Source organism: Eulemur rufifrons, chromosome 29 (assembly GCF_041146395.1).
Source record: "Eulemur rufifrons isolate Redbay chromosome 29, OSU_ERuf_1, whole genome shotgun sequence".
NCBI lineage: Eukaryota > Metazoa > Chordata > Mammalia > Primates > Lemuridae > Eulemur > Eulemur rufifrons.
Window position 1 is genome coordinate 5,852,554 of NC_091011.1, and position 22,566 is coordinate 5,875,119.

Here is a 22,566-nt window from a genome sequence, read left to right on the forward strand (position 1 = left end):
GCAGTTCCCTGTTATCATTTAACATAAAGAAAAATAGCTTTCTACTGTAATCTCCAGTTCTGTTCTGCTAGTTTGCACGGGGATTGCACACGTTCGAGCTCCACATCTGAAACTAATCAGGCACATTTAACTCTGTCCCTGGGGATGCCGCACACGAGACTCGTAGTTTGCTTTGCTGGTGCTGACCCTTGATGTAAAATCTTGCTGATTTCTGTCCAAATATGGGAGCTAATGTTGACTGTGGCCACAGCCAGGATAATTATTGAGTCTTTGGAGCCTGATGCTTTATCCAAACAGGGAACAGGGCATGTTTTTCTGCCCTCGTCTCTGGGGTGCCACTGAATTTGAGAGTAGTCTGGTGGGGAGGCAGGGAGTGTTGGAACCTGGCAGACCTACAGCGGAATCCTACCTCCACTAGCTAGTGGTTTGGCCTTTGAGAATCCATTTAATTTTGCCAACCTTTGCATTTTGATTATGCACAGTACAGGTAATGCCACCTACCTATCTGAGCTGTCATGAGTCCACAAAATGCCCAGCACAGGAGGATGTGGACACGTTGCAGGTCTGTTACGTAGTATCCATTGCCAGGGCTGCTAGTTTGGGACCGGGGGCGATGAATTGCCCTGGCAGATCACTTTTCTTTCCTGGGCTTGGGCCAGTCTGTCAGTCCAACGAGAGTGAAGATGACCCCTGAGCCCTCAGCTCTGTCTGTGTACTCACTTATTTGCCCAAGAGTGAGGATCAACTCTACCCTTTCACGTAGTGACTACAGTATTTTTTTTCTTTTCTTTTTTTTTTTTCTTTTTCATGGAATGAACAGTTTTTTTTAACAGGAATTATCTCAACTGAAAAATTAGGCATACTTAGATTTCAGCAAGATATATCACGTATCTATTTCCAAATATATAATTTTTAGTAAATTTCAGGATTACTTAAAAGCAGTGCCTACAGTGCAAGGGAGGGGTTGCCAACTTGGATGCCCAGCGGCCAGGTGGGCCTGAGGGAGGCTGCAGGTGAGAGGCCACCGGGTGGCAGAAGCTCCTGCTTTCTCTAAGGAGAGTAGCCCTGTGCCCTCCGTCCAGTGCCATGGGGGTTGCAGACCCAGTGTAGCCCAGTTTTTGAAAAGAAGCCAGAAATCTAAATTTTTATGTGAAGTCTCGCAAATTTTAAATGTTGGCAACCAGTTAAAGCATTCGAGGTGAACCTAAACACAGATGCACGCGGGGTGTGGCCATTCCCAGACGTCCAGTTCCGAGGATTGAAGGATGCCTGGCTCATTCCGCTTCTGCTTCAGAGAACAATGTTACTCCACTTGCCTGTTTCCCCACTGTGGAATACAGTTGCAGCTACCCAGCTGGTCGCCGTGCTGCATCGCCAGAAAAGGAGCCATTTGCTCGTACACTTGGGAGGCCAGCACAGGCTCCTTTAGGCTCAGTGAGACCATAAAGGCCCTTACAAATTCTGCAGCATAGAAACCGGTTTAAATTTTTCTTCTGTGAGATGCCTCTTCATGTTCTCCAGAATGAGCTCCTGTCAGCACTCCTCGGGAAATACTATCGCATGTCATCGCCTTGGCACACTCAGAGCATGTACAGATACACACATCTGTTACATGGACATAGTGAGAATCTGCCTCTTTTGATGAAAATGGTGGATTCCAGGGCCAAGCTCTGTGTGCCTGTCTGCAGTGAACCAGGTCGAGCCTGCGCGGCAGAGGGCAGTGCGGGCTGGACGTGGCAGGACTGGGGTTTAGACGGACTGCAGGGGCCGCCCAGGCAGCAGAACTTGGGTCTGACCCACTGCCGATGTCCAGCCCCTCGGGTGGCCGTGCTCGGTGGGATAAGAGCCTGTGCCAGGGCACTGACAGCCCAGAACCCACTGCTGTTCACAGGGTCGTGGCTTAACCTTGGCCACCCACGCAGAAAAGCTGTATCAGAACACTGAACAGTAGCACCCACGTTCAGAGACCAGTGATCGAGAGAACCAGTGGAAAAAGAGGAGGTTTCTGACAACCCACACTCCCAGGGAGGACGGCCAGTGTGAACAAAGGCTGCAGCGTGTCCTCACTCAGCACCCAGAGCTCCCCTGTGCTCCTGAGACATGTGCCCCTGTAGCACCTTGGTAAAGTGGCCCACACGACAGGGCACTGCTGTTGTTACTGGTGCCCAATGCCTGGTCCCTGAGTCTAGCCCCTGGCTCCACACTGAATAATTCCGGTACCTAGTTCCCGCAGCTCATCCTGAGGTAGCCAGTTGTGCTCCCAGAGCCAGTGTTCATCCTACGTGGCAGACCGTGGGGATCCAGGGCCGGGCTGTGAGGTGTGCCCCATTCATCCCCTTTGAATGCCAGACCTCAGGGGCTCAGACACGGCAGAAGTCACCCTTTGCCGTGACTGGCAAGGCCAAGCCTCTAGGCTGAGAGTGGATTCTGATAGGTTGTGAAGCTGTCCCAACAGTCACAGACACCCTCAGCTTGCAGAAGTCTCCACGATGGAGCCACTCGCCACTAAAGTAAGGATTGCTCGTGGTTTTCCACTTTGCCGAGTGGTGCGTTCTGCTGCCACCCCTGTTGCTTGAGTACTTAGTGGACACCACTGGGGAACAGCGTTAAGACGCTTTGTCACCTGAGAAGACCCAAGTGTGTGAGGTCCACAGACAGAGTTAAGTTCTGGTTTTCTTAGCTATTTCTCCTTTCTCTGTACCCTACGAAGGTCAAAGCCATCTAGGCTTCTTGGCTAGGATGGCCTGGGTTCACACACTGACAAATTGGAGGTAGTGCCTTTTCCTCAAGAGCTCTGCCACCTGCCCAAGGAGCACCGTGTTGGGTTGGCCTCAGCCAAAACCTGCCCTGTACTATCCGGCCAAGTGGCAAGTTCACTGCTCTGGTTTCAAACAGTTGTATGTAGGAGCTTGGCCACTGCTGCGGCGGCCCCTGCTTCACCGAGGGCAGGACTGGTTTCCATTCCCATTCCCTTAGAGACGAAGCTTCAAGTTGGAGAGTCCCAAGAATACATAGCAATCTTCTAAAAAGAGCAAGTATGAATGGCTAGTAGTAATTGAAATCTATTGTATGTGCTGCAATTTGAAAAGGATATGTTGTCCAGCAAGCCATTCGACTGGATCCAATTATAATTTTTCACTGCAAAGTATGTCTGTGCCTTCAATTCATACTTGACCTTGTAAGTGGAGCATTAAACTCCTGGAGTCTTCCTCTAAACTTAGTACAGCCAGTAAATAAACTCTTTAAGGAAGAATTCAGCCCAGCGGCTAAACAGGAACAGCAGAAATTGCATGTGATGATTGTCCCTCATTCTGGGGACACCCAGGCCGTCATAGAGCATCCCGCATGCCTCAGGCGCGGCTCTGCCCTGGGCAGGTTACCACTGTGCCTGCACTGACTCACAGATTTCTTTCCAGAGGCATCTTCTCTGTGTTTGACCCTGCCAAACATTCCTAATAAAGAACAGCTGAATGTGAAAATCACCTAGGGCCAGAATTACCCATGCTGGCAACGGTGTGCCCAGTGACTTCACCTCTCGTTCAGTTTCCTTGTGGGTAAAACTGAGATCTGCAGTACTTCCCCCTTAGAATAGTGCTGGCACACCACCACACTTTAGAAAGGTAACTGGAATTATTGTTGTTGATGTTGTTATTTACAACTGACTGAGAAAAGGAAGAAATTTGATTTGCTGGATATTCTTTATAATCTGTATCTAGCTCTGCTAATATTCCTCTTTTTTATACCATCTTTGTTTGAAAAGAAATGATAGATGGTTGATGGATGGGTGGATGGATGGATGGATGGATGGGAGGAGGCAAAAGAACTGCTGCCTCCTACTTGGGGAAATAACAGTGAAACTAGCTCTGTTTCTAAACCCTTGAATTCTGAAGGCAGTTGTGCTGTAATCAGGCCATTTATCTATCCGTGCATAAATACTGTGGAACTCTGAGTTCTGAAGTTTCTTTTGGGAACATCAGTTCTGCAGGAATATTGTAAGGCTGCGGTCCCCAGCCCCTGGGCCACAGCCTGGTACCTGGTGTGTGGCCTGTCAGGAACTGGGCCAGCATCACCACCTGAGTTCACCCCCCTTCCATGGAAAAATTATCTTCCGTGAAACTTAGGAACTGGGCTACACACGCAGCAAGCGGTGAGCAGCATGCGAGCTAGTGAAGCTTCATCTGTACTTATAGCCGCGCCCCATCGCTGGCATCACTGCCTGAGCTCTGCCTCCTCCCCATCCCCCGTGGAAAAATTGTCTTCCGTGAGACTGGTCCCTGGTGCCAAACATGTTGGGGACTACTGCTGTAAGGAGTAAATGAGAGAGATTGAATAAGTGGGTTTCAGGCTTTGTTTTTCCTTTTTGACAATAGGACCAAACTGAACTCGCATGTGGAGCCACCAAAGGTAGCTTCTCCAGGCAAAGGAACGAAGTCCCCGCTGCCCCAACCCTCTGCCTGGCAACCCCTAAAGTTCCTCCTCAGCCCCCGCTTGTCAGTGAGTGGTGGGAAGTGTGGCCACGGAAGTGCTCTGCAAGAGGCTGTGCTATCACCTGCAGACTCATGGTCTCAGGTTACCTGATGGGACTGAGGGCTTCAGCAGAGAGGCTCGGAGGAAACTCACATCACAGCAGCCAATCTCTGGGGCCCTTGTAACTACAGGAACTTTGTGCCCACAGGAACATTTGGAAACATTTAGCACTGTCTAGAACCCTGAAACTTTACAACTACGGGGGGGGCCTCTTTACACGCAGATTCTACATCCACTGATTCTGTGTCTACAGATTCAACCAATTATGGATTGAAAATATTTGAAAAAAACTGTATAAAAAATAACAATACAATAATGAAAATAATACAAATAAAAATACACTGTAACAGCTATTTACATAGTATGGGGTATAAGTAATCTCGAGATGACTTAACTTATAGTCATGCCTCACTTAACGACAGGAATACATTCTGAGAAATGAGTCAGGTAATTTTATTGTGCAAACAGCGTGTACTTACACAAACCTAGAAGTTGCAGCCTGCTATACGCCTATTGCTCTTCTGGTCCGTGTTGGCCGAAACGTCATTATTCAGCGCATGACTGCACATGGGAGCACATGCCTAGGTTAGGTGCAAATACTGCACCACTTACAGAGAGAACTTGAGCATGCATGGATTTGGTATCCGTGTGGAGTCCTGGAACCCATCCCCCTCCCTCAGATACCAGGAGACGACTGCGTGAACGCTGTGTGGCTGCAAGAGCATCTAGAAACATGTTATGTGCTCTAGGCTCCTTCTAGAGTTCTAAAACTTTGTGACTACATTTACAAAGGAGCACCGAAGACACATATAAGACCCTGGAGAGCCATGTCGTCCAGTACATGTTTGGCTACTGAGCACTCGGCAAGTGGCTGGTCCAAACTGAGATGTGTTTTCAGTGTAAAATATGCACCAAATCTGGTACATAAAGAAATAATTTTTATATTAATTATACATGAAAATAGCTAAAGTTGAACTAAATTATTTAATTTATATTAATTTTCCCCATTTCTCTTTACTTTTTTAGTGTGACTATAAGAAGATTTTAAATTATATGTGTGTCTCATATTACATTGGGCACCATTGTTCTAGAACTCTGAATCTTCGCTAGTACAGTAACATTTACAAATCGAATGGGAGGCTGAGCATATATGACTGTCGTCAACTGCATGTTTCCCAGGCTACTAGCTTTAGTTTATCAAGTAATCATTTTGAAGTTGCCGGGGCCAATTAGGTTGTTATTAGCATTGAATTGCTACCTAAGAGCAACATCTTTTTCCTCCCAGACTTTTTTCATTTATTCTGCCATTGTACAAATTGCTTAAAGAAACTCTTCTAGCTTCATCAAAAAGAAAAAATGACCTAATATGCGATCAACTCATCTTATAAATTTCAGATGGGTCAGAATCAGCCCTTTCTTTCTCATAGGAAACAAAAACAACAATCAAAAAGCCCTGTTTCTTCTGGAGCTCCTTGGACTTGCCTGCTCCCAGTTCTTGTTTTTGCTAGAAGCTGGGGAGTGGGAGTGAAGCCCCGCACGCTGCACACCCAGCAGGGTGCGCACTCCCTGCCGCCCCCACCCCAGCAAGGGGCTCGGAGCTGGACCTTAGGAAGCACCTCCTGCAGCCTGAGATCACAATGTCTGCCCTGCGTTTGTTTGCTTTTCATTTTCTTGATCTCAGGCCCAAACAACTGTCAGTTGTCAATAAAAAACACGTCTAAAGATGGGGGTATATGTCGGGGAACGTGGGGAACGAAGCCCTGTAGGAAGATGTCTGTGCACGTTTACTTTAAACCCACAGAGGCAGATGCTTCTTACCCACGGCTGACTCTTCTGGGACACATACCTAGGGCTGACTCTTCTGGGCTCTCCTGCTGAGCCCACAGGGAGCTGTCCTCCCAGCCCAGTGACTAAGTGCATAAATCTGGGGGGTTTGCAAAGAGAGAGCAATGTCTATAACCCATTAGCAACCCTTTGGAGGGAAGCAGGTGGAAGCTAGGGAGGAAGAAAAGCAAATATCGCTAACCCTCTCCCGGCTGGTAGCTTACATTGGAAAGTAAGATCGATACGTTGCCATTGGCTTTGGCTTTTGCTAGATAATCCATTCACGCAGGCGTTCAGGACCCAGAACACAATAGCCCCCGTGTTGCATCAAAAGAAGAACAGGCTGCAGAAGTGGTTGACAGGCCCCACCTCTTCCCGCCCTCAGAGATGCCTGCTTGGCTTGGTGGCCTCGTGCACCACCCCAAACAGGGACCTGGGCTGCCACGGTCTGACCCTCCCTCACTCCTCAGTGTGCCCAAGGCTGGGAGCTCCTAGCTCGTGTCCACTCCTTCCTCCTGGGCAAGCAGAGCCCCAGGGAGCCAGCCCCGCGCTGCAGTGCCAGGAGCAAAGCCAGGGCAGATGTGGGAAAGGGATGTTCCAGCAGAGCCTGGAACGGAGGTTGGGGGACAGGAGAGGACACAGGTGTGAGGGAGTAGGGCCACGCGTGGGGTCAGACTTCAGAAAGACAACTTGGGCTGAAGGGCAGGGGGAAGCGAGCTGGGCTCTGCTTACTAACTAGACAACAAAAATACTCTTTTAAATTGTGCTCATTAAAAACGTGCTTTATTATCCAGGCTGTTTTATACTAAACCAAGCACAATTCTAAAGAAAAAGAATAAAATATTCACCCTGATTCACTCTTCTCAGTAAGTCACACTGTCTTGTTTGGATTTCTGGCTCCCTTGTCCACAGGCGCGTGCTGTTTTTATGTCATCATAGCCACCCTGTGTGTGTGTGTGTTGATTTCTTCACCTGACACACTGGCTTAAACATCGATCTGTGTTTCTGCATAGACTTCATGAGCATCATATTTACTGATTTTAATGCTCTTTGACATTTATATGCGGTGATTTAGGTAACTCTGCCTACTGCTGGACATTGTAGAGTCCTTCCATGAATATAATGAACATATGGTTGTGTTTATATTTTTCCTGCCTTTGGATTATTTCCTAAACGAAAATTATTAAGAGAGAGTAATGGACCAAAGCTCTTACAAAAGCAAAATGGCTTTTATTTGTTTGTTTCTTGATGTACGTTTCCACATTGTTTTACAGGTAAAACCAGTAGCAAATTCACAAATTCATTCCCTCTTCATCAACTTGGGGCAATTACTTGTTTGCTAGTTTAACATTTACAAAATGGTAGGATCAGTGGAAATTTTCTCTTAAATTTTTTTTTAATTTTTATTGATGCTCTGTTCAGTGTCTCATAGAGTGATGTGATCGTGCGTACTTTGAAGTAAAGGCAAATACTTTGAAGTAAAAGTATGTTTGTAATTTTCTTTGGGCTTTAAGCATCCTAAACTAAGAGCAAGCATTTAAAGGGTGCTCTGTTTCCCAATTCAAATTGTGATTTTATATAGCAGCTTCCATTTTTTCTCTGCCATTTGTTTTATTAAATATTTAAATTTGAATTTATTTAAACCATCACATTCCATGAAAGAGAAAGCACAGCGTTAGCAAAGTGCGTTCAGATAATTAAAGTCCGCGGCAAAAGCAGTAGAGAAGACAGTCGTGCACCTCTTGTGGTCCTTATTAATTGGTCCACATGCACACACATCTCCAGCCAGCCCCCTTTGTCTGGCTTGTCAGAGGACATTAGCTGACACTAATCTGGAAGCCACTTCCTGGCTCCCAAATGGACATAGTCACCAAGTAAGAAAGACTCATTTATCAGAATAAAAACTTTGCTACGTGAGGATTGTACAAAGCTTATTTCATGCATCATTATCTGGGCCTGATTAGCAATGATGAAGATTGGTCCTCAATTTTAACAATCAGTAGAAAACAAACCTTCAGCTTTCACTGAAGATAGACAATTGCCATAGACATGTCTCTGTGTTTTCTGCATAATAGGAAAATAGAGGCAAGAGCCTTTGCAAAGACAGTTTTCAAATTGTTTTGGCAGCAGTTGTCTCACAGATGCCATTGTTCCTGTGACTCAAATTAGGCAAGATCCGGCTCTCCCGGCCAGGCGGGTCGGCATCTTCCTGGACGCCCTGTGCGGCAAGGGCCACGTGTGCCTCTCGGCCCCAGAGGTGGTGGGTCCTTCCTGGGTCTGGGGCGGCAGACCTGAGTTCAGGTGCCAGTGCGCCCCAGGCAGCTGTTAGTCCTCTGTGCACAGCTCCCTCTCTGTACAGGGCGATAGCAGCACGACCCACCCGATAAACTGCTTGTGAGGGTTCCATTGAGATCATTTGTGCACAAGAGCTCGGTTCAGAGCCTGGCAGGAAGGCACGCGAGCCCCTGCTGCTAGGAGCTTCCTCCTGTGGGGTCTGAGAGGTGGCCTTGGGCGCGGGTGTGCAGGCTCAGAGTGGGGGCGGTTACCGCTGCCACTGTTGCCGTGACATCTGCCATCCCCATCCCCACTGTCTGTACGTTCCCAGTTAAGGAGCCCAGGAGCACAGCTCTGCAGGTGGCACGATCAGGCCCCCAAGCCCTGTCCCCTCCGTCACCCACCCAGGGAAGGAATTAAGCCAAAGTAAGGGTATAAAAAGGGACATATTAGAGAATCTATAAAAGCCCTTTTCATAGAAGAGTGAAATGTCTCTCCTTTTCTGAATCTAGCAGGGTGGGTCACCACTAGGGTGGGCACAGAAGGAAGCCTGAGCTTATAAAGCTGGCAAAACTTCTGGGGACACTCCCCCACGCAGCCCTGCATGCCTGTATGACGACAACCCGCGTGCTCAGAGCAGCTGGCTGTGCACTGTCTGGGGGCGGGGTGGGGGGCGGGGGGCGCTGGCCTCTGGCCGCGTGCACGCCTGTGGGCTTGGCCTCTGCGTGGCCTCGCTCCTTCTTGCCAGGTGCCATACAGGTCACTGCTGTAGTGCAGCACAGACTTGCAAGCAGTTTCTGTTTTCTCATAAACTTGTCTTTGTACAGTGGAGTTAAAACTTCGGTCTTCAGAGTGAATAAGAGCTGTGTGGTTTGGGTGTTACTAACACTGTGGGGCCACACACACTATACACATGCACATACCACACATACATACCCCCCACGTACATGCACACACGTGGACACACACACACACTCTGTCTCAGTAGTTCTGAGGACAGCAGTAGTCTGGTGAGTGTGTGACTGTTTGAATTCGAATATGAGCCTTCCCACCCTCAGATGTTTCTAGAAGTGAGTGCATTAAATCAATGATAAGAGACATGAGTGTTCTTCCTTCCTCTTTGGTTTTCCCTAGAACTGAAAAGACTGCCACAGCCCCAAAGGATGCTGAAGACCTGTTCATCACTGGGCAGCTCCATGAAACCCTGGCAGGACTGGACGAAGACCTGGGAGGTAAGAACCGCCCGATCCACTGTTGGCGGTTGTGCTGCCTGACGGTAGATGCCGAAGCATCTGCGTGTGTGTGAGCACGTGAGGAACGGTCTTCAGAGGGAAACGCAGCTCATTCTGGAGGCCTGGACTTGCGGGCCGAGCGCCAGGCGAGCACCGTTCCCTGTGGCTTTTCGTCTGGAGACACGCAAATGCCTGCTGACCGTGTGCTCTGAGTAACACTAAGTTTGCACATTACAAAGCACTCCATACTCATTACAGAAAGAAAAAGGATGGCACAAAGAGAAACAGGTTCCCTTGCTGAGACTGCTCACTCCACTTGCTAACGTGTGGCCTGTCTCTCCATGGGAAATACACAGCTGTAGCCACAGTGAGCTCACGTGTAGTGGAGCACCTCGCGGCACTGCTAGTCTGTTGATACATGCCGAGGAAATAGTACTATCAGGCCAAAGCACGTGCAAAAATTTTCAGTAAACAACTAGGGAATCTTTCAAACAAAGGAGCTATGTTATTTTCTCCAAGGCACATATTCAAAGTAAACTAGAAATTAGATATTGGTCATGGCTTAAAACAAAACGAAAAGAAGAAGGAAACAGACTACAAAAGTGATCAATGGTTTTATCTGACCACTTCTCAGTCCTCAGAGTACGCAGTTGACAGAGCTGAGAAATCTGGCTCAGCCGTCCTGCGTCCCCCGGCCCTGAGCACACGCCCGTCCCGCAGTCGGGGCTGGCAGGGCCCCGGCAGTTCCGAGCTGCTCCAGCCTCCGCCGTCTGCCTCCGCAGGCGTCAGGGCTAGGGAAGGGGTGCTGCGTGTTTTGTTGTGCTTCTGACGGACACGAGAATCCCGCAGGTCAGACCCCAGAATTCACTGTCGTGTTCCTGTGTGGAGACAGTTTTTCCAGAGGCTAGGATTCAGAAATCTATTTCATAAATGGAAGATGTTGGCAAAATGTCATAAATGAATGCTTTACCTTGACACATCTTGGATCTGCAGAGAGTTCTTGTGCCAAGTAGTGGAAGTTGAGATCCCGGCCCCAGGCATGCTATGTAGATTACAAACCGAAATAGCATTCCAGAATGCATGTAAATCACTTACTCTAGAGCGCCCTCGGGGAAATCCAAGTCAGGGCTGCGATTGCTCTGAGTAACTGGCGTGAGAGCCGCACAAGCGGTGCGTCTGTGACTTGCGTTTGTCCTTCTTGCAGGCATGGACGAGAGCTACGACACGGACACCAGCTCTCTCGCCAGCTCCACACCTGGCACATCCAGCCGCTGCCCGCCGGATGCCGTGCTCCCCCCAAGTGATGCGGACACCATCCCAGTGACGTTCATAGGGGAGGTTTCAGACGATCCTGTGGATGTGGGGTCGTTTTCCAACAGAAACAACAATGCTGGCTCCTTTGACACGGAGGACGCTGCCAGCAAGAGAGCCTTCCTGGCGCCACTTCAGGCTGCGCACAGCGAGCGCCGCGGGACGGCGAGGGAGGAGGTGCCCGCCCGGCACCCTCCTGCCCAGGACGTCGGGAGAGGAATCCATTCGGCCTCATCCAACTCCCAGAAAGTTGGGGGCTCAATTAAAATGGGGCCCAAGGTGACTTCTTTTGCTTCAGATCTTCGCGCCGATGACCCACGTGCCAAGGAGGAAGACGAGACATGTGGCGGCTGTGCTTACCGGGAGAAGACGTGGGCCGTGGAGAAGGCCGGGGCCGGGCCAGCGAGTGAGAAGGGGGACAGGGACAGGAGTGCTGTCTCGACACCACTGTCATGGCATCAGAGAGGCCAGAACCCAGGGGGCAGTTACGGCCTTAAGTACGGCCTCACGACATATAAAATCGTTCCTCCGAAGTCAGAGATGAGGTGCTACGACAGAAACGTGTCTCTCTCCACGGGCGCCATCAAGATTGACGAGCTGGGGAACCTGGTGAGTCCCCATGCCAGCAGCAGCAGGACCATAGCCCTGCAGCCGTCCCTTCTGGAAGGAGACACTCAGCCCATCGGAAAAGTCAAAGAGTTCTGGAGATGCAACTCTGTGGAAAGACACCCAGCCAGCAGGGCCGCCCCCGCCGCCGCCGTGCCAGCAACCAAGGCCCAGCGTCCAGAGAGCAGACCCCAGGCAGACCCCAGACGGACGTCGCCCCCGCCGCAGACCGCCCGCCAAGAGGACGGGAGTCTTCCAGAAGAGGGGAGAAGCCGGCCGCCCACGGTAGTCACTGGTCACGTGAAAGCGCCGGCCGCGCTGGCCACAGAAGTCTCATTTCTCAAGCCCCACAGAAGGACGTCCAGCCAGTATGTGGCCTCTGCCATTGCCAAGAGGATAGGACCACCAAAAGTCCACGCCAACGCAGCGGGGCAGCACGGTCATGCTGGGAAGGGTTATACGGGCAGAACGCCAGCGCTGACCGGACAGCCTCTCCCTGGGGAAGCCGGCGCGGCCCCCAGCCTACGCTCAGAGACACGCAGACACGCAGACGGTGCACAGCAGCCCGGCGTCACCCTTCCCAGCAACCAAGGGGAAGAGTCGGCAGTGGGCGCCCGTCCTAGAGGGGAAGTCAGTGGCCCGTGTGGAAAGTTGTCTACTCAGGACTGTCCTGCTGGTGTCCACAAAAGCTCCAGTTTCCCACTAGTCCAGGCTTCCCAGAGGGATCATGTTTCTGTGGGACAAAGCTGTGGTTTGCGTGGAAAGCACAGCACAAGGAACCAGGAGCCCAGCTCGGCATCTGACCCCAGATGCACCCTGGACAGGACAGACCCGCCCCCCACGCGCTTAGCAGATGCTCGGAGCCCTGGCGGGGCGCTGGTGAACGGCTCCGCGAGGGCCCCGGCCGGCGGCAAGCCTCCGCGTGCTCCAGAAGGGCCCGGCACTGGCAGCTTCATTATCCTAGAGAGAGAGGAAAAGCCCAGTTTGTCCTCTACAGATGTGCATGAAACAGATAGTACTTTGCCATCCAGCATTTTTGGGCCAAAGAAAAAATTCAGACCTGTTGTCCAGAAGCCGGTCCCCAAGGACACGTCCCTGCACAGCGCCCTGATGGAAGCCATCCACTCCGCGGGAGGGAAGGACAAGCTTCGCAAGGTGAGTACAGCGCCTTTAGGGCACGGTTACAGGGGGTCTGCTCAGACCTTCCACACGCGTCCGCTCCGGCGCCCTGGACTCAGACTCAGAACAGGATTGCTGGAGAGAGACAGGACAGGATAGCAAGGTTTAACACAGGTCTCATTTTAACCAGAACTTCTGTCTCTCTCCCTCCAGAATATTTGACTAGAATCAGTAAAGAGACAAAAATGGATGGGTTTTAGGGTTATCCACACTGAACTCAGGCCCCTGACAGCCGTGTGGGAAAGATGTCAGCCAATACCGCCCATCCACTGGGCCGGCGGAGTGGAGAGGCCAGGGTGTGGGACCGCCCGTGCGCTGGTCCCGGAGCTGAGGGTGGGCAAGCGGAAAGTACAGGCAGGGCCCTCCTTCCCTCGGTGTGAGCATTCGTGGCAGCAGTATCCTGTCATTCTTCAGTAACACAAGAACAATTTTATGGCAACTTCTTGCCCGTTTAACACATCATAAATATTATCTCATTTAAATTGCTACACCAATGCTGATAATGAGCAGATCCTCCGTTTTGCAGGTGGGGAAACTGAGGCACAGGAGGCTAAGCGGCCTTGTCCAAGGTCACACACTAGTTAATGGGGACCCCAGATTCCCATCCAAGTCTGCAAGACTTAAGAGCACATGTCAGCCCTGGATAGCGAAGATGAATAATAGGAAAGATCCGACACTGAGAGGCAGTTGTCTGACACTACCCTACACATGCTTTTGGGTGTCACGCGCACCTCTGACGGGCAGGGACTGTAAAGCTGATCCTATAGGCTTCGACTGGCACGAGCTGCCTTTCTTCTGAGCTGCCTTACAGTTAGCACTTCTCCATCTTCTGAGTGGAATGTCTTGGCACTGTTACTATTCTAGACCGCAGACCACGCCTTGGAGGAAGGGCCACGGAAACCGTCCTACACGGAGGCAGAGAGCGAGCGATCCGCACTGCTCGCGGCCATCCGTGGCCACAGTGGGGCCTGCAGCCTGAAGAAGGTAAGAAGAGGAATGCCCTCGTGGCACCAGGGGGTCAGTCCCCAGCCTCCTCTCCCCGGGGACCTGGGTGGGTAGTTCTGTTCCTCTGAGTGGATGCTGAACCGTCTTCAGAATGGCCGTCCAGCCCGCCCGGAACGTTGGCGCTGCGGGACAGGCGCCTCACTCCGAGAGGCTGGGGCAGCCCCTGCCAGGGAGGAGTGAGAGTGCCAGTCCCTCTTCCATGCTGTGCTGAAGGTGTCCCTCCTCCCTGCACCTGGAACTGAGTGCTCCTCCAGATTCCCTCAGACACCAGCACGGGTCCGGGCTCAGGTGGCCGGCGACGGGACGTAAGCCACTGCGCACTTCCTGCAGTAAAGTTGCTGCCTGGGTGTCGTCCTGGTTTCCGCACAACCCCAGGAGCCAACATGGACTGAGTTCAGAGGCAGAATGGTGTCATCTGTAGCTTCCATGCACAGAAATGGAGGAACGTGGCTTGTACGTTCCTCAACAGTTGGTCAAATTTGTGTGTCCAGCCTCTATTTCTATCCTCACATGCCAAGAAAAGTTACAAGATCAGAGAGTTTCTCAGTAAGGCGGGGCTGCCAAGTTCTGGTCCCTGTGATCGGTGGCTTGGCTGCCAACAGAGTGCAGGGGCAGATCTCTCAGCCACGGAGCAGACTAACTTCCCGGGCTTGTGGCAAAAGAACTGTTTCCTGCCCAAGGGTAAGATGATCAGCTGTGTGCTGCCCTGACAGAGAGAACTTTTGGGGACATTGTCACTGCCTTAGTCTTTTGGGCTGCTGTGACAGAATCCTATAGACTGGGTGGCTTATAAAGAACATAGATTTATTCCTAACCATTCTGGAGGCTGGAAGCAGATCAAGGCACCCGCAGATCTGGTATCTCATGAAAGCCCACTTTCCAGTTCATAGACGGTACCTTCTCTCTGTGTCCTCACATGGTGGAAGGGACAAGGGAGCTCTCTGGGGCCTTTTTTTTTTTTTTTTTTTTTTTTTTTTTGTAAGGGCACTAATTCCACTCACAAGGGCTGCACCCTCAGGACCTAATCACCTGCCGAGGTCATCTCCTAATGCCACCACCTTGGGCGTCAGGATTTCACAGGCGAGTTTTGGGAGACGGGAGATGGGAGTGTTCACAGTACAGCAGCCACTTAATCCTCTCATTGCCAGGTGTCGTCCTTCGCCTCTGAGGAGCTGCGGAGTTTCCGAGATGCCACGCTGTCTACCCGGGGCTCGGAAGGCCCTCAGCAACAAGACCTTGGCCTTCCGCCCCCACCGGCCATGCCGCCCCCACCCCCTCCGGCCTCCCAGGCTCTCTCCACGCCAAGGACGGCTTCCAGGCTCAGCACGGGCACCCTCGGCGAGCCGGTGGACGCGAGGCAAGCCTTGATGGATGCCATCCGCTCTGGCACAGGGGCCGCGAGATTGAGAAAGGTGACGGTGACTGCATGTGTGCGTGTGTGTGGGGACCGGCGGGGTGTGGGTGCACCAGACTGTGCAGCTCAGATCCAGGAACACGCCTGCCTGTGGGCAGGAGCGGGGGGCGGGGGGCAGAGCTGACGTCACTGTGTCTCTCACACGTACTGAGGACAGGGACAGGTGCAAGCTCCCGTCCACAGGTGACAAAGTCAGCTTCCTGCATGGTAGATGCCTTCCCCAGTCCTCACCTCCTGAGTGACAGAAGGAGAGTCTACACCGCACTTCTGACCCCCAGGAGCATTCCCACCCTAACCCACGGTTGTGCTAACCCAGGGACAGCGTGGAGGAACAGTCCATCACGGGAAACGCAAGGCCCTCAGCCCGCACGGAGCTGCCGGCTTGTGTGTTTCTTTTTCACGCATGTGCCGGCTTGTGCGAGCGTGCACGCCAGCACCGTGTTCAACACTGAACCTCGAGTCCCCTGGGCAGAGCAGGCACTTTCTGGCTCTCCTGGTCTTTCTCTCTGCGTGGTCCTACGCGGGTCTGCACGATGTCGCCCACCTGGTCCCTGAAGGTGTGGGCTCTGTGGCTCCTGCAGGGGGATCCCCAGATTGAAGGGATGCTCGGGCCAGGTGGCTTCTGAGATCTGTGTCAACTCAGCGCAACTCCGTGGAGGGACTGACCCTCTATCCCGGCACGTTCCTGGCGGATTTGGGGAGTTGTGCTAATAATGGGGCGACTGGGGATAAGTTGTGTTTTCTGAGAGATTATTTCCAGATCCTAGTTTATGTTTTCACCCGTACCTAAGAGGTCAGTGCTAAAGATCATCCTCATGTCATATATAAAGCGAACAAGGCTCCGAGGAGCTGAGTCACTTGGCCTTGGTCACACACGGTCTGGACTCAGTTTGGGCACAGGGACCACCCGTCGCCAGCTAGTGAGCCCGTGCTGTGTGGAGAGCGGGTAACCCGGGAGGTGGTGCCAGGCCACTGTCATGTGGGCTGCTGGCCCCTGTGGGAGGGGGGCGGCCCCACGCCCCCAGCAGAGCGGCTGGGAAAGGCGGCCCCTTGGTGAGTGGGTCCCCGGGGCACCCCGGGGTCCCAGCTTCGTTACCCTGTGTGAGAACAGCCCGAATGCCCACTGACTCGGTGGCTTTCCAGGCTCCCCCAGGGCCATTTGTGACAGCTCTCGGGCCAGCCCCCAGAACTTGTCTTGGTGTGGGGACAATGTGTGCACAGCGGGGTACTTGTGGCCCTGAGCAGGGACCCGGGACGTCACCTGGTGAGGGAGCCAGACCTGCGTCGATGGGGGAAATGCCCGTCCTTAACCGTGGGGAGGGGAAAGCTGCGAGTTTCATACTATCGGGGCGGGGGGGGGGGGGCCAGTTAAAATTTATTGAGGCCTTTTGGGCTTTCTTTATGCTTTTTTATTGATATGGAATTTAAGTGTTGACGAATGTCTGTCCTGAGGTAGAGTGAGGGGAGGGGGAAATCGGGGTGCATGGCTGACGAAGGGTCCTGAAGCGAGAGCGGGCGTCGTGTGAGCACAGAGCCGGCGTCCCCTCTGGCGCACACACGGGGCAGCCATGGGCTTCAAGGGCTGCTGGCCCGAAGCCTTCCTGGAGCAGCCGAGGCCGCGCGGCTGGGATCAGCTGGGACGCTCCGGCATGGCTTCCCGGGGAACACACTTCCGAGTCTCTGAAACTCTCGGGACATTGACGTCCTGACGCAGAGTTTTCAGGGTTCTGAGCCTGCAAATCTGCGGTTTTCAAATGTTCACTGGCTTCCCGTGAAGGTCTGAGATACTGACCTCTCGCTGAGCTGCTGCTGTGTTTCGGACTCGGGATGCAGCCAGGTGAAGGCTGCCACCACGCCGTCCGCGTTGCTTTGTTTGTCATCTCATGACTGGTTCGTGGATCTTTTTCTTCTCCTCCCTTCGCCTCGCGGGGGCTCGTGAGGAGCGTGGGCCCCGAGAGGCTGAGGGCCTGCTCGAGGCCGCGCAGCTGCAGGCGGTGGCTCCGCGTTTCAGACTGAGGCTTCCTTCCTCTGGGAATGCCGTCCTCTGCCTTCCAGAGGGCATAAATCCGTCCGGGAAGAGTCTGAGCAGAGGGGAAGCTGTGCTGTGGGGAAGGAGGGGGCGAGAGGTGCAGGGCAGCAGGGAGACGGCCGGGGCCAGGCGGGCCAGCGCACAGGGTGCTGACAGGGAAGGACGCGCCCAAGACCTGCACGTGCTTGGAGCGAAGGTCACCACGGCCACACAGCGCCGGCCGGGGCAGGAGCCCGGGCTCGTGTTTCTAACACAAGCTCAGCTTTCTGTCAGCCGCTTCAAATGGCATTCAAACGCCCAAGTTTCGATGGTTTTTAGATTAGTATAAGTTTTGTGACCTGCCTTATCCACCTTGGAAAGTTCCAGGGAACTAGTATTTGTATGGCCTTTCTGAGGGTTTGATGCCCCAAACCATTAACAGGATGGTCCTCGGCCAAAATCTGGGCCCCGAGTTCTAAGGGTGAGCCCGACATTCCCCGTGACTCTCACTGCTGCTGTGCCCGGGTGGCCCCGGAGCCTCTCCTCGGCCTGCGTGCTTTGCCGCAGAGCACGTGAAACCCATTGCAGAGGCCTGACCAGGAGGCCAGGGGTTGATGGTCCACCCACCGCACGCAGCCGCTGTGCAGCCTCTCTCAGGGACGCGCAGGTGCAGCTGGGCCAGTGCAGCCTCACCTGGAACCAATGAGTCATTCTCTTGGAGGTGTCGACCCGATGTCATTTCCTAGTGGCTTTCCCCGTCTGCTTATTTGGGTTGAGCAGTGGACCTGTGGCATCAGGGGACACCTTTGCAATTCAGGCAATAAATTATAATTTCTCTAACCTGCCCGGTTAGATGACACTTTTCTGCTATGCATGGACCATGGAGGTTTATGTTGTCTCTGTGGCAAATAAACATGGGCATATTTTATAGCATTTGAATATCAATCTATTTGAACTTTGCCTCTTATTGTTTCTTTAACTTCCTTTCCCCTTTTGGACTTTTAAAGCTATGCTAACCTCGAAGAAAACGTGGTAAATGTAGGGGCTCCGGGACCCATACAGTGTGGGCTGGATTCTGTGTAGACGCTCAGCAGACGAAGTTTCCTTGGTCTCTCAGGTGGCAGCAGGGGCCGCGGAGCAGACACAGCTGGGGCCGCGTCCTGGGGCGCCGTGGGGGCTGCGGCCGGGGGTCTGCAGGCCGCCCGTCCCTGAGCAGCGCAGCCTCCTGCTGTCACCCGGGCGCCCAGCTATTCTGGGAAGGTTTTCCAGGACGTAGGGTTCCAGTGCTGACAAGCAGGACAGTCGCAGGCAGACAGGGGCCTGTGACACACACATGTCACATTGGCAGTGATGCTGCCTGTGATGAAATACAAAAGGGTGCATTTGACGTAGAAGGAATAATTACCTTAACAGTAACTTTGCCATTTTTCAAGGCAATTCAAATTACATTTGCCTTCACAGTGAATCAAATAGCATCTCTGCCTCTGTGTTTGTGGCTGTCAGAGAAACTTCTAGCTCTGTGTGTTTTCCCTCCATCTCCAAAAGAGAGCTTTGCAGCTCTGCCGTGTCCGCCGCCACTGCTTCAGTGAACTCTCCCTGGAGGCAGTGAGCAGACTCACGCCCCACTCAGCTCTTCCTTCCTCTCCGCCCTGCAGTCACATTGGAGGTAGAACTGTGTGCACTGACGGCCTTGCTTGATCTGCTTTAAATGCATGATTTGAAAGGGCCTGGACTGTGCACCAGACACCCTCTTCATCCGTGTCTGTATTTAAGACGTTCCCATCCCCAGGGCTTCCTCCCACCAGCACTTCCAGAGAACCGGCCAGGTCCAGGCGCTTGGGAGCCGCTCACAACAGAAGGATGAACAAAGCCCCTCTGTGCCCTCAGGAGCTCTTGGCCAGAGACAGAGAGAGAGGGAGAGAACAGAGTTTGCTGTTGAGCTCAGGAACTTTCCAGGAGAAGTTAGGGCCGTGATGATCCCTGCGACCTTTTCCCCTGTGAGCTCGCGCTCTCCCAGGGGGGCAACGGAGCAGGCGTCTGCTCCAGCGGCATCCTGGGGGGAAAGGCCGTAGCTCCCACTTGGAGGGAAAGTGGGGCACAGACATCATACATGACCTGTCCCGCCCTTGCCAGGCACTGCCACTGCCCCCGGCCGCCCCATCAAGCCGAGTTCCAGCCCCGTCCGGGCCCTTCCAGGCGTTAACCTGTGCCGACAGCGGGCGTCATGGCACTCGGCCATGGGGAAGGTTAGACACATGACGGTGTCCAGATGCCCCAAGCCAGGAAAGGAAATGACACAACAGAGCTCCTTCCTTCTAAGCCAAGTGTCCCCAGCTGTGGACTAGTCACAGGTCCCATCACATCAGCCGGGTTCCAGTTGCTCACGCGCAGGCCTGTGCTCTGAGTAAACTGGAACAGTCTCAAGGCACAGGGTCCGTCTGCCTTTCCTCACTCTCGGCATGGGACTGTTCTGCCCCTTACAGCCCTCCCAAGCCACCTGTCTTTTCTGCAAGTGGGACAGAGAAGCCTGTCAAGACAGGCCACCTATTGCCATGACCACTCCAGGGCCTTCACAGACACTCTGCCCACATTTGACCCGCTGGTTCCCACTGTCCTTCACGCTCCTGTATTAGCCTCCTGTCCTCAGGAAGCCTTCCTCGGTCCCCACCCCGGACTAGGTTCCCTTGTTCCAGCGCCACATAGTTCCCCTTCGTCATGCACACTGCAGCTCTGATCCCTCCGGCGCAGGGCGCAGCCTTGCTCCGTGCCTGCCTCCCTGCCGCACCTCGAGGTCGCGGTCTTGCCCGTCACATCGCCAGCACCTTCCGTAGCTCCTGGCACAGAGTGGGCACTCGGTGGCTGTTTATTGGAAGAAGAGAGATGGGGGGAGAGAGCCGGGGCGCCTGCAAACCCCTGCTCCGTACGCCCCGCGTCCCGCCCTCCTGCCGCACCTTGGTGCCTCGGGGTCCACGTGCACGTGCCACATCTGTTTCACAATCATTGTAAAATCTTGCCAGGAATCCACTTCAAGTGGGAAAACCCACCCTCTTCTCCTTTTGGAAAATAAGATGGATTCTGTACCTCTCTAGGCTTCCCCCACGGGCCCTGTGCCCATTCTGCAGAGCTGGCTCCTGTGAGTTCGTCAGTGCCTGGGATCGAATCCGTCCAGGCTGGAACAGGAATTTAAATAGAGAATCCCGCTGCTTTCATACAATTTCTTTACTTCCCCCAACACCATTTCCCTATCACCACTGCACATTTTACCTTTATCCATATAAAGATTATTTTTCTTGGCAGGCAAGGAAGCAAAATAAAACTTGAGCATTTTTACAGCTTTTTGTGTTGGCCTTAAACTGCAAGCCTTGTTCCTTCTTTGCTTTTTCTTTTTGTCCAACCAAAATAAAAAGAGGATCTTTTAGGAAGCCTGAAACCTTTGGGATGCCAGGGAGCCTCATGCTGCACTTCCGAGCTGCGTCCTGCAGCATGTCCTCCGTGGACAGGTACCCACCCTCCCTCCGCCTTGCAAAACCTGCTGGGTCACACCTGTCCTGGTCCACTGGCCACGGAGGCAGGCACTTGCAGCAGACTGTCCCTTTCCTCAGCCTAGATGCCAGGCACTCCCAGCGTGGCTTCAGCTGGGCTTGACATCACCGGTTGTCAGGATCGGTGTGTGCTGCAGTGGCAATATCACCAGGCTCTTTTTGTTGAGTCATTGCCTGGCCAGATCTTTTCAATGCTATCCTTTTGCAATTTCCTTTTTTATACCCAATTTCAGGAGCATTCCTTTCCCCTCTTTCCTAATTTACTGAGAGCTTTCCAAGCCTGGATTCAACCGTCCCACTGGTGTTAGTGGTGGTGAGCGTGCCTTCCAGGTGTTCAGCACAGGCACTGACCCAGAGATTCGGCAGCACGGGGGTCCTGTGACATGGACCCCCAGTTGCCAGGCCAGTCCTTACAGGGTCACTGCTGTGAGGGCGGAGAATGCTCTGCCCCTCCCTTATTCGCCATCTAGCCTTTGACCTCCCCGCCAGCCCACACTCCCACTTATCCCCGAGTGCTCTGAGGGCTTTGCCCCAGCCGTGCATAGCAGCCTCCGGGGAGCCAGGGATGCCCCAGCAGTCGACTGCCCGTCCCCAAACCTCCGTCCCCACGCCTCTGTCACAGCCCCACACAGTCGTCAAGCCCAGCCACTGGCTGAGCCCAGTGAAACCGCGTGGCGTGTGGGGAGGTGCCCCGCACGCCCCCCGCCCCGACCCACTGAGCCCGCACAGAGGTGTCCCCAGCTGCCCCCTTGGAAACGGCAGTGTGGACACTGCTGTGCCCATTTCCCAGAGAAGGAAGTAGGGGGAGGGGAAGCAGCTCTCCACGATCCACCCAGCCAGGAGGCAGATCCATATGCCAAAGCGTGTGCTCGTAACTGCTCTGCACGTCCTTGTTTGAAACCCGGGGAGATTTGTGGTTCCTTTTGTCAGAAGTCCAAAGCCAGCGGAAGGGCTTGCTAGGAAGCCCAGCTGGGCCTCACAGCCGTCTCTCACTCTGACTTAGATGAATTTAGTTTAACAATAAAACCCATTTTGTCATTGTTGTTTTATGAAGGACATTTTTTCCATCATTTTGTTAGGAAAATTTCAAAGTTATTGAAAAGTTGATATTGAAAAGGGTAGGCACCGAGAGTTTATAACAACGTCTGCTCCGTGGGTTTGATCTCACGTCCGTCCGACTGCCCACACGTCTGCCCGCCCACACACAGCTTTGTTTCTTACGCATTTGGAGTACATTGCAGACACTGGTGCACTTCACTCCTAAACAAGTTGGTATACGTATTACTAGAGTTTAAAATTTTTATAGTTGCTTTTGAGATAAATTTGTATATAGTGAGATTCATATCTCCCAAAGATACCATTTGATGAGTTCAGAACCCATTTTAACAAACCTCACCCCCAATGACCTTGAGTTTACCCTTGGACAAGTATTAGGGGAAAATAAAACTGAAGCAGAAATAGTTATATAGAATTTCCAATCCTCAGGATATAGGGGTATGTGTACATACACGTACATGTACGTACACACACACACACACACACACACGTGCTGGGCTGATCTGTGGCTGCCGACACTATCTGGCCCAGCTGCGGGTGGGGTGGTTGGAGAAGGGAGAGTCTGGGGAGAGAGGGAGAGTTAGGAGA

General features: G+C 52.8%; 1 protein-coding gene across 3 annotated transcripts in view; it reads left to right on the forward strand.

Moving 5' to 3' along the window:
* The window catches only part of COBL (cordon-bleu WH2 repeat protein), a 278,439-nt gene that overhangs the window by 248,239 nt on the left and 7,634 nt on the right, over positions 1-22,566 (forward strand). For all 3 annotated transcript variants that reach the window (XM_069461255.1, XM_069461256.1, XM_069461257.1), the window contains 4 exons: positions 9,760-9,857; positions 11,062-12,929; positions 13,818-13,937; positions 15,107-15,370. In XM_069461255.1, coding sequence (XP_069317356.1) covers positions 9,760-9,857; positions 11,062-12,929; positions 13,818-13,937; positions 15,107-15,370 — 2,350 coding nt within the window. The remainder of the gene's footprint in view (positions 1-9,759; positions 9,858-11,061; positions 12,930-13,817; positions 13,938-15,106; positions 15,371-22,566) is intronic.